General features: G+C 43.3%; 2 protein-coding genes across 8 annotated transcripts in view; one reads left to right on the forward strand and one right to left on the reverse strand.

Moving 5' to 3' along the window:
- LOC115765250 (blood vessel epicardial substance) overlaps positions 1-12,074 on the reverse strand; it is a 33,831-nt gene that overhangs the window by 14,977 nt on the left and 6,780 nt on the right. For all 5 annotated transcript variants that reach the window (XM_030708722.1, XM_030708721.1, XM_030708723.1 and 2 more), the window contains one exon: positions 7,938-8,815. In XM_030708722.1, coding sequence (XP_030564582.1) covers positions 7,938-8,477 — 540 coding nt within the window. In that variant the 5' untranslated portion in view covers positions 8,478-8,815. The remainder of the gene's footprint in view (positions 1-7,937; positions 8,816-12,074) is intronic.
- LOC115765249 (transmembrane protein 205) lies at positions 2,202-6,701 on the forward strand. 3 transcript variants are annotated; one of them, XM_030708715.1, is made up of 3 exons: positions 2,202-3,263; positions 5,358-5,638; positions 5,878-6,701. In XM_030708715.1, exons 1-3 carry the CDS (start codon positions 2,587-2,589, stop codon positions 6,324-6,326), a joined length of 1,407 nt encoding a protein of 468 aa, XP_030564575.1. In that variant the 5' UTR covers positions 2,202-2,586; the 3' UTR covers positions 6,327-6,701. The 3 variants fall into 3 exon arrangements, with proteins under 3 accessions (XP_030564575.1, XP_030564576.1, XP_030564577.1); XM_030708716.1 differs by lacking the exon at positions 2,202-3,263 and adding an exon at positions 3,900-3,942; XM_030708717.1 differs by lacking the exon at positions 2,202-3,263 and adding an exon at positions 4,006-4,514.

Here is a 12,074-nt window from a genome sequence, read left to right on the forward strand (position 1 = left end):
TTCATGGTTCTTTTGACAACCGAACAACAAGGCGGCCAGAGCATCAAAACAAAACATTTGGTCCATTTCTTCAGTCTTACGTGACATTCGGCACTCGGCAATGCAAATAACATTAATAATATTATGCAAAAGCCGCTGCCCCACGCCCCCCGCCCCACGCCCCACTGAAACCTAGCAGCGAGAGAGAGAGAGAGAGAGAGAGAGAAACCAAATATTTAGTTGATTAAAGGTCAGACTATGAAAAGAAGAAAAAAAAAAATGAAAAAAAAACTTGACAAACGTTTGATTAAATTTAATAATCATGGTCAATTGTTGCTTGTGCTTAGCTCTGCTTCAGCTGCCCAAAAGACTTTTGCCCAGTTTTGCGAAGAAAGTTGCCCAAAGACTTTTGCCCAGGTCTCAAAAATCTTCAGGCTAACGATGAATAGGCAAAAAAACTTCCAGCGAAATTTGAAGCATGCAACGAATAAAATAACACAAAAACAACAACAAAAACAACCGCATCCCCAAAATGTACAAGAATCGGCAAATCAATATGTCATAGATATATATATATATATATATATATATATATATATATATTCATATATACATAGAATCCATAACAGTTCACTAATGACAAGTTTGTATGCGAAATGACGCTTCTGGAGGGCTATAAAAGCCAGGCTAATCGACAGACATTTTGCTGCTCATATTTTGGATGTCCGACTGGGTGTTGTTGTTGTTGTTGTTGAGCAGGTTGATCGGTTGGTGAATCGGCTGGAACGGAACTTGCCGCAAATAGATAATTAGCAGTTTGTTAGCCATTCATGAAAGCGTCGTTGATCCTACCCAAAATGCCGCCGGCTCCCTGCCCATTGCCAGCAGCCCCCTTTCCGTGACACCTGCCCCTGGCGCCGACAATCCTTGATGGCATTAGCGTACCAAATGCGGCGCAAATTTGTTTTCGCTGTGTTTTGTATCCGATAACGTACATATGTACTAGCTATATAGAAAGCGATCGATGTTCATTAATATGTCGGCGCGGCATCTCCTTGGCATGAGGCACACGTTCACGGACAATCACGTGGTTGCCGTGTGCCAGCAAATTAATGAATGAAGTCAAGAGCGGAAAATCACATAGCTAAAGCCAAGATCACTGTGACAAATGAACTGCGACTGACCTGCGATCTGTGTCTAGTGATTGGTGTAACTGGATGATTACAACAATTCCACAAATCGTTCAGTGATCGGTTAACCAGTTCCCGGTTCCCAGTGATCACCTGTATGGGATATGGGCACGTTGACGTTTATCCAAAACAGATCAGTTACTCATCGACAAGAGAGCCAGGTGAATTCCAAATACCGCGCATATTTGGTTTTTAACCCAATGATGTCAAAGGAAGAGCATCAACAGAATTTCGATTGGTTTTTGGTTTTTTCGATAAGGAAGAAGAAAGGGCGACAAGGCCCGTCGCAGCTGGCAGGCAACAATGTAAACAGTGGGTGGCTTAAGCTATGTCAGGCGCCCAGGCCAGCACACCTGCACAACTGCACACTCGCACATACTGCACACAGAGAGCACCGCCCACCCACTCCACCCGCTGGCTGAAACTATGCACATGTGGCGCGCATTAGCAATAGAAAGCCGAGAATGTCGCCCATTTGGCAGTCATTTAAGTATGCTTAGGTGTATGGCACGTCCGCATCCCCACAGCGCGGATCTTGGGCTCAGGCCCAGGCCCAGGGACAGGGACAGGTTGGCCATAAAAGCGCACAGAACACAGTGTAGCGTGACACGGAGCATTTAATCTCTGGCTAACATTTAAGAGCGCATGTGCAACAGTTGCTCACTCTCTTAAGCTGGCTCTCTCGCTCTCTCGCTCATTCGCTCGCTCTCTGGGCAAGGGTACACATTTTTGCATCACGGACTGGCACGATCAACAGCTGTCTGCCAGGCACTGCCCCTGTCCCTGCCCCTGTCCCACCAGCTGAGCATTACAGCTATGTGGATCAAGTGCACGTTGCGTGCGTGGGAGCGTCGACGTCGCTGCCGCCGTCGTTGGTATTCACCGAAGCTGAAGCTGAAGCTAAAGCTAAAGAGAGCGCGCCGCTCGTCGCGACGTCCAAGAACTGAAGCTCACACACACATGCACAGGCGCTATATAAAAGCGGATTCCGTTGCTGGCTGGCCATTCAATCGCACATATTAACTCGTCGCGTAGACTTCGCAGCAGCAGCAGCTAACAGTACCAGCCCCACACCCTACCCGCCCCATTGCAAGCCGCGCGCGCACTAAATCAAATCATTTGAAATACACAAAACAGCAAGCAGAAATTTACTAATTAACTAACCCAACAACAAAAGCAACAACAACAACAACAACTACTACTACTACAACGAAATCAAAAGAAAAATCCCCCAAAAGTCATCAAAATTTGCAGATAAAAAATTGTAATTTTTTTTTCAAGTGCAAGCAAAATCGAGCAAACAGCAAATGTAATCGAAACAATAACAGAAACAGTAACAGCAACAGTAACAGTAACAGTAACAGTAACAGTGAAAAGAAGTGCAAAGAACCGTTAAGCAGAACATACAAATGCAAACATGTGCCACAATTCGGGCATTGAAAGTGAACAGATCGAAAGGTACATGGCCTTCGGTCTGCCCCAGAAAGCCGTCAGAAGCGTAAAATACACGATGCGCAAGCGCGAAAAACAGCAGCGCAAGGAGAGGCAAGAACAGCAGGACCAATCACAAAATAACAGCGATGTCGAGGACGTCAGCAACAGCGCCAGCAACAGCAGCAGTAACAGCGACAGCGGCACCGATGTTGACATCAAGCCCAAACGCACAGTGCAGCAGAAGCTGATTGAAACAGAAATGGATACTGAGACAAATGCAGTTGCAGAAGTGACAGCAGCTAAAACTGAAGAAGCAGCTTCCGTAACAGTCTTAGAAAACAGTAAAAGCGATATGTTTAGAATTCCAAAATTCTGTGGACGTTTTCGTAAAATGCAAGAACAGCAGCAAGAGGAGCAGCAGCAGCAGCTGCCGGCAGATGCTGTAAACTCTCTGCACGGCAGCCACATAACAACAGTACCAGCAACAACAACAACAACAACAGCAACACCAGCTGCATTAACAGCCCAACAACAGCGCAAACTCAGCTCCATGGAGCCATCGATGGATGATGCTCTGGCAATTGGCACTCAAATGACACGCAAATTCGCTGAACGTTGCCATTGCCTGATCGCCCAGCTGCATGGCACCCGCCTGTACACGTGAGTCTCATTTAAATCTTCCTAATGCTCATTTCATCATGTGACAAATATATGTATATATGTGTGTATGTATGTATGTATACTGAAGAGATACAGACGGCAAATTGGCCCCTTATCAATGGCATTATCACGGCGCTCGATCATGTCAATCACGCGAATGAAGATTACGCCCATTCGACTATTTCACACACACACACACACACACACACACACACATACACGCACGCCTCTCTTTCTGTACTTTGTCGTCGTTCTCGGGTGTTTTCAGTTTCATTTTGCGTTTACATTTTTTCCACTGTCTGCTGTCGTCTGTTATGCAAACAGCCAATGGGCGTGACAACAGGAGCGAAGGGCACTGTATAAAAGCCACTAGAAATGAACCTGTAGCTTTTTAAAAGCTCGCACTGTGCGCTGCACGTGCTTGGTTCGTTGGCCAGAAAGCTTCTTTTTAGGTTAACAGTGGGGTGGGGAGGGGGCTCTTTGGCACGTCATGTGTTATCATCATTTCTGATGAAATCTTTATCACGGCGCATGAAAACTGCTTTAAAATTAACAGCTTTTTGTTTATTTATTTCTTGCTTTTGAAATGAAACGTTAGCACAGTCTCAGAATGCTACGCAGCTTTGCCAAATGATTCATCCTGCGTGTAACGCCCCCTGATACACATATGTATGCACACGTATGTATATATGTAGATACAGATACAGATACAGGTAGCCAACAAAACTGACGATATTTTCTTATCACACTTTATTTATAAATAATAACCAAGGCCTTGACCATAACTGTGACTCAACGATAAATTCTGTGGGTGACCCATTCGCAGGGGACTATAATGCCGTTATCGTAAAAAAAAAAGCCTAATGACGTCGTATCTCTGCCATGTCAACAGAATTCCAGCCCACAGGGTACAAAGTGCGAGCTGCTATGTTAACGTCACAGGCGACGTCGCCGTCGACGTCGACGTCGACGCTACAGTCAGTGCCTGGCGGTTGGCAACGTTGGCGACACTGTTAATTTACTGAGTCAGCTAGCTCTCTGGGTTTGACGGCTTATCGTAAACGACGGCATCGCATTGTCAGCTTGGAGAGCAGCTGTTCAATTGAACAGCTGATTTACGATTTCGCTCTCAGCTTCGATTGAACCTGTGCGCAGCAGCAATGTGCCAAGCAGCGACAAGTGTTAAATTATCTTGCCGCGCTGCTCCCACAGTCGTTTAACATATGCAAGTGCTGGCACACACACACACACGTACGTATCTACGTATGCGCGTGTGTCTGTAGTTTGCAAATTTGTTGTATTAAATTTAGTGACCATTGTCGCTCCAATTATTGTTGTGCAAATGGCAAAATACGAAAATACATACATACATATGTATATGTACAATATTTGGTTGCATGCTTTTTTGCACGTACGCCACTTTCGACTCTATTCGCCGCAATGTCTACCGATCGTCAAAGCAGCACCAGAAGCAGCGACGTCGTTAAACGTCACATACATACATACATACTACACATGATCTATGCCAATGCGACAACCCAAATCACAAAGCGTATGCAAAAAAAAGCTCGTAAAACAGACGAAACGCAACAGCAGCGCAGCGCAGCGCAGCAGACGCAACGCAACGCAGCAAATGCGTAAGCAGCAACCGCAAGTACAATGTTCGAGCGACGCGTCGACCGTCGCGCCTCTCAGTGCAAACCACTCGATGTTAGATAAGCGCTCATTATTGCTTATTCTGCTGCTTCTGCTGTTGCTGCTGTTGCTATTGCTGTCGTCGACGCTGCCTATCTGAGGGGGCAGCGTGAGGGCCGTGCTATTATAAATATTGGCAAGTGCAAAAGTTCGAAGCATATCTAATCGCGGCTAAAAAAGAGGCAGGTGGGGCGGCACGTGTAGGCGTTAATATATGCATTTGTATCACAATATTCAAAAGGCCAATGAAAAGAGTAAAGATGTATGACTTTTACATTATAAGATGCATGCCCTAACATTCAGCCTAACATTACAGCAAAAGCTAGCTTAACAGCTTTCTAGTTCTGTTTCTCTCGCTCACTCTCTCTCTCTCTCTCTCTCTCTATGTCTATTTAACAGTATCCTGACGCGTACCACGCAGCCAGCGCATTTGATGGCCATTTTAATATTATCCTTTGTGCTACTGACCGTTGGACCCGATCTCAGAACGACAACAACAACGACGATGCACAGCAGCCAGTTGGCAACAGCAGCGATACATACAACAACAACGACGCAGGCTGCCGCCGCTGCCGCCGCTGCTGCCGCCCCAATGGTTGGCAGCACACTGGCAACGCTGGCATATCTTGGCGCATTCGCCACACACTTTGGCTCACAAATCTGGATGACCTTTGTCTCGGGTAAGTTTCCAATGCATATTCAGCGTCGCTGCCGCCGCTGCTGCCGCTGCTGCTGCTGCTGCTGCTGCTGCTGCTACTGCCGCAACTATCGCTCGCCATCTTCATCAATCATCAAATGTGTCCATGTCAATGTCAAACTGAATGTCAACCAAATCGTAGGCATTATCCATAAAGCTCGCTCACACACGCACACCCTTCGTTACTTATCGTTCTTCTTCCTTTCCCCTTATCTATTACAGGCCTTTCGCTGTATTTCTCGCTGCCGCGTCACACCTTCGGCCAATGCCAGCAGATTCTGTTCCCCAAGTACTTTGCGCTGAACGCAATGCTGAGCATCAGCATGCTGATCATTTATGTCAAATACTTTCTGAGCGGGTGGACAACGGCGGCGGGTGTGCAGATGGGCACACTGGCACTGACCGCTGCCATCGAGGTGGTGGTGCGTTTATATTTGGCACCGCCCATGCTTCGACTGATGCACGAGAAGTATAGGATCGAGGGCGCCATCGGCAGTGGCCAGGAGGTGGGCAGTCTGGTCCAGGGTGATCTGGTCGAGTGTCCGCATTATCAGCGCATACATAAGGCATTCCGGCGCATACACATGACCATTGCCATTGGCAATATGATTGTGCTAATGGCCACATGTCTGCAGTTGTATTTTCTGGCATTGAAAATACGAATTAGCTAAGACGCGAACCACTGGGAGGCCCAGCCGCAGCAGCAGCGCTAACATTTTCGGGCAGCGCCTGAAAGGCTGCCACGGTTTTTTGTTTTCTCCCAAATGCAAAAAGAATTTATAACATTTAACATTTGTAGCGCAATTAAGTCACCATGACATCACACACACACGCGCACACACACACATACACACACACCTACATGCACACATATAAAAGTTGATATTGTATTTTACTGTCAATGATTGTCTCAAATTAAATTATTAACTATATACGCGTAGTTTATTAGACAATGTATTTATAATAACCACCACATCAATAACAATTATCCCATGCATATAACAACAATAAACTAGCTAAACGAAATATCGAGCTCAGAAATAGCATTAAATCGTTTGTGCAACATTTTCAAATTGTTTTGAAAAACCTGTGATAAGACTCACCCCGCCTATAATTCAAGACCCCAGCCCATTTCCCACTCACAACACATGCACAGAAATAAACAATCACACACATGCACACGCATGCACACGCATGCACACGCATGCACACGCATGCACACGCATGCACACGCATGCACACACATGCACACACATGCACACTTAAACGCACACACATTTTGTAGTTTAGCCGCGTAGCCAATAATTTACACACAATTGTTAATTAATAGCATTTAGTTATCACACATTTTTTTTTCAACCCAATTTTTTTTTTCTAATCATAAATTATCGAAATTATTTATTTGTTAAGGTTATGTGCATTTGTTTTCGCAACTGAAACTGAGAAAATACAAGAATTCAAAGCAAACAAAAATATGAAATAAAACAAAAACAATAAAAAAAAATAAAACAATGTATTATTACAAAGAAAAACTTCTTTTAATTTGCAATAGATACCATTTTGGAGCACATTCAACATTTGCTTAAATCAGTTGCGAATTAGAACACAGACTTTCAGTAACTGGATCGATGCAAAATTTACCGTTTAACTTAATGTGAATGCATTTGTTTACGTTATGTGTGCGTATTTTGAGCATATACCCTGTAAATATATCACACTATGAACAAAAATGAATATCACACTTGGCGAAATGGCTTCGGCCACGCCCACATTCGCCTCCCGTCAATATAAACAATAAAGAATTCAATTAGCCTAGGCGCACAGTTTGAAAGTCGCGAACTCTATAAATAAGAAAAATCTCTTCGACCGATCTAATCGGTAATTGCACTGTGCAGAGAGTATGGCGAAGTCGGTTAAACCCAACTGAATTGTTCTGACAATATATTAAACCAAAGTTGATACATAAATTAGGCGGGTTCCGCTTATATCTAACTTGGGCTTTCTTTTGATCAAACGAATCAGAATGAATCACAGAAGTAATCACCGACTATATGCAGGGTATATATATATATATATATATAGTTTAATACTCGGTTATCCGGTTTTTTGGAACTTATTAAACATAATACTATTTGGAATATTTAAATGTGACTTCTGTTAAGCGGAACTGTCGATTTTCAGCAATGATAATCACAGACAATCGAGAATCAATTGTATATGGTATCGATAGCTCGATTATTAATTTTCCAGTGTTGGTAAGTAGTGTGTAAGTGTTCACTTACCGCTTCAATTTCCTGATCGAAACGCACCGGACGCAGCCGGCAGAGCACCACAATGAGATAGATAAAGTTGATGCCAATGCCAAGCCCGGACCAGAGCACCACATCCGGAGTGCACTCAATCAGGTAACCGTACATGCCCATCATGATGCACCCAATGAGCAGGGTGGCGCGCATCCAAAGCGAACCAAATGGACCGTGCGGCGCCAAAAAGGCCAGAAAGAGAAAGGCCCAGCCCAGCTGAAAGTACAGATGATGCGGCTGCTGCCAAATGAGGCACTGTTCAATCGACCAGTCTCCGGGATTAATGGAGCGCAGGGTGCCATTGTTATCCCAGGTGATGGTGCCACTGGCGGCACTGGTGCCCGCCGTGCTCTGCGCTATCAATGTGCCAGCGGAGGCTGCAGCCACAGCGCTGCTGCCAGCACTCGCTGCGCCGCTGCCGCCGCCGCCGACACCAATTCCCATGCTGGCGCTGCTTCCGGCACTGTTGATCAGTGCGCCAACTCCGACGCCGGCCGCACTGCCTGCCGTGCTGGGCATGTCGTTGATCTTTGTTCTCTCGCTCGCGCTCTCGCTTTCTCTTTTCTTCTCGTTCTCGCTCTCGTTTCGTACTCGTACTCGTTCTTCTCTTTGCCCACTCGTTGCTCAGTCTACTCGCTCTCGGCGTTTTGTATTGTTTGTTTGGTTCAGCAATTGGTTGTACAGTTGGTTGTTGTCTCCGCTAATGCGTATGTTGTCTTCACGATGAGCTCTCGCAGCTTTCTGTTACTGCTACTGCTGTCCGCTACTGCTACTGCTACTGCTACTGCTGCTGCTGCTGCTGTCGGCTTCTTCCGGTTTGGGTCACATCGCTGCATATTTCACCCAAGGCACTTTAGCTGCAATTAGAGTGCACAAAAAGCCATCGAAAGGCCATAATTAAAAATCGATTGAAATCAATTAAGCTCGTTAAAAGTTAATCCTAAATGTTGGGAGAAAACTCAGCTGACAGCAATTGAACATCGCCCATTAAAACAAACAGCTGCTTTTAAGTCTTCTAATTAATCGTATTTCACTAACGAAATGCTCAAATTTCACAACAGCTGGAATAGCTGGAATATATTTACATAACTTTTTTGTATGTTTACAATAAAAACTCTTTTAGCACCATCTCGTATATATGTATCATATCCTAAAACAATATTTGACTTGACAATCCGTTCACCTTGAATTAATAACAGAACATTTACAAGTTTCATTCCCTCCAAGAGAGTTTTCATACTCTACACTAGCCATATGAAAAATTATGCCCATATTCATACTCTGAACTCCATTTGAATCGGTAAAAAGAAAACCAAAACTATCTTTTTGATTATTCTTGATCTACAAAAATTAGAAACTTAAACCGTTTTTTTCTCCCAAACACAGATCCAGAATCCCATTTCTATTAATATCACCAACAATTTGCATAATATCGATAAATATCGATTTCTGGACATGTTTTCTATGCATATCTCGAAGATTATAAGAGCTACAGACCCCAAATTTGGTATGTGGATTCTCCTAACACACAGATTTAAATATTTCACTTTTTGGATCCATTCCATTAATTTTGTTATTCCAAATCTATCAATATCTACCAATGCTCTAACAAACATTTGTAGAACATTTAGTTGTGGGACAGAATTTTAGATTATAATATAATTCATTTCATTTCAGAATCTTAAGGATTATGACATGATATAAACATAAGCGTATGTTGCTTTATCAACTGTCCAAGCCAAATATTCAAGAATTTGACCCAATAATTTATTTGATAAGAACTGAGCCGGCAAAACTTTAAAAGATAAGTTTATCGGTGAAACTGAAAATAGGCATTTATTTTTATTCTTTATTAATAATCAATGATAGAAGTCATATATCATATATGTGTATATAGTCAACTTAGAAACTTATCGGTCAAATTTCTTCATTTCCGTTTCAATATGTGCTTATGCTGAGATTGTCGAGTTGATTTTCAAATTAAACGAGAATGCAAGTATACCCTTGTTGACATTTGCCTTACTGAGTTTGATGAAAATATCAAGGGTTTATTAACTGTTTGTCGATTTCTCAATCATAACGCGACTTTGAGCGGGCTAGCGGATACCCTGAACCCTCTTCTTCCAACATCAAATATATATATATATATATTTTAGAAGCTATATGTCAAGTTTGGTGACTCTAGCTCTTATTATTTACCAAAATTGCCCAAAAAACAGGATATCGATATCGATTTTTATCGATTGCTTGGAAACGGAGTAAGTTATTATCCATTATCGGAAACAAACTCGATCTGCGCAGGCACTAGGAGCATCTACATCTAAAATTTTAAGTCTCTAGCTCTTATGGGTTGTGAGATCCTTGCGTTCATACATACGGACGGACGGACGGACGGACGGACGGACAGACAGACGGACATGGCTAGATCGACTCGGCTATTGATGCTGATCAAGAATATATATACTTTATGGGGTCGGAGATGCCTCCTTCTGCCTGTTACATACATTTGGATTTTGCACAAATACAAATACTTAAAATCTATTCACTTGTAGAGTATTAATTTTTTCGGTTAACTCAACTCGTTTCACACAAAGTTGAAAGAAATAGTTTAATTTTGTAGGGGTACATCCTTGAGCTTTGGTATGCTCCGTTTTCTGTATGCTATAATTTTAATTCATAAAGATCTGTGCCAAGCGAAAGACTGCAAAATAAGGTATAACTACATGATTTTGTAGCTTATGTGGGATTTTCGTTAATGGGATTTTAAGAATGAAGGGAAAGGAGAACATCACACGTAATACTGTCAGGTATTTGTATAATTTGCCTCGTAAGTGGGTCGCCGAGCTGTTACCGTTGGAGGCGCCTCTCTCTCTGATGGCGTCAAGCAGGAGAGAGCCTGAAATTTCAGTCTCTAGCTCTTATAGGTTCTGAGATCCTTGCGTTCATACATACGGACGGACGGACGGACAGACAGACGGACATTTTATATGTAGATGCTCCAAGTGCCTGCGCAGATCGAGTTTGTTTTCGATAATCGACAACTTACTCCGTTTCCAAGCAATCGATAAAAATCGATATCGATATCCTGTTTTTTGGGCAATTTCGGTAAATAAGAGCTAGAGTCACCAAACATGACAAATAGCTTCTAAAATATAATATATATATAAATATATGCATTTGATGTTGGAAGAAGAGGGTTCAGGGTATCCCCTAGTCGGGAGCTCCCGACTAGAATCTCTTACTTGTTTTTATTTAACTTTATAATTTGTTACACTTGCTTGTAATTGATTTGTTTCTGCAGAGCAGAAATTTTGCACAGATTGTTCTTTAGCGCTCGCATTTAAAAGGCTAACGAACAGCTTTTTAGAAAGGTCGAAACGCTGCTTTAATGGCTCAGCATCTTAACGGCCATAAATCATTTATGATGCGATGTCTGGAGTGTATCAGTGTGAATCGCATTTGATGAAATTACGTCACGCAGTGCCAAACTGGTTGCCAACAGCTCATACAAGACCCAGCTCTGTACGACTATCTTCTGCGCCAATTGAACGTGATCGGAAACATAGTCAAATGAATTGTGGGAAGTCTCTCATCTGGCCCATTAATAAGCTATTTGGCAGCACCCTTAGAGGCAGCCGAAAAACAAACAGGTTGTGCGTTTGACCCAAAAAAAATGGGGTCAATCCATAAATGGGGAAGAAGTGAGCAGCTGGAGGAGCGCCCATAAGAGTTGGCCAAAAAGCCAAATAAACATTTCCGGCATTAACATATATCCCACTGGCTGAAACGCAATGGCCATAAAAGACACCAGTGAAAGCCGATAGACAGAGAGCGAGAGGGAGAGAGAGAGAGAGAGCGGGAGAAGGAGCGGGCGGGCGACCGTGTTTGAGGAAGCTTCGAATAATCAATTTATGACAAAGTTCGTGGCCATATTCCGGCCTTTATGAAAAGCGGTCAGACCAAAGGCGCAACACAAAGAACAACAACAACAACAACGACAACAACAACAACAACAGTTGTTGATTACTCAACACTTTGCATATTGTGGTTGTCGTTGTTGCGGTTGACACACGAGAAAAAAGCCAAAGCCAACACCAACGCCTCCTGCGGCATGGG

Source organism: Drosophila novamexicana, unplaced genomic scaffold, assembly GCF_003285875.2.
Source record: "Drosophila novamexicana strain 15010-1031.04,08,12 unplaced genomic scaffold, DnovRS2.1 tig00000960-arrow-arrow-pilon, whole genome shotgun sequence".
NCBI lineage: Eukaryota > Metazoa > Arthropoda > Insecta > Diptera > Drosophilidae > Drosophila > Drosophila novamexicana.

What these genes read in the sequence shown, in the direction of transcription:
- LOC115765249 (XM_030708715.1), top strand. Translation starts at nt 2,587, where the DNA reads ATGTGCCACAATTCGGGCATTGAAAGTGAACAGATCGAAAGGTACATG. An exon ending in CATGGCACCCGCCTGTACAC is followed by an intron (nt 3,264 to 5,357) that starts GTGAGTCTCATT and finishes TCTATTTAACAG; the next exon opens with TATCCTGACGCGTACCACGC. An exon ending in CTGGATGACCTTTGTCTCGG is followed by an intron (nt 5,639 to 5,877) that starts GTAAGTTTCCAA and finishes TATCTATTACAG; the next exon opens with GCCTTTCGCTGTATTTCTCG.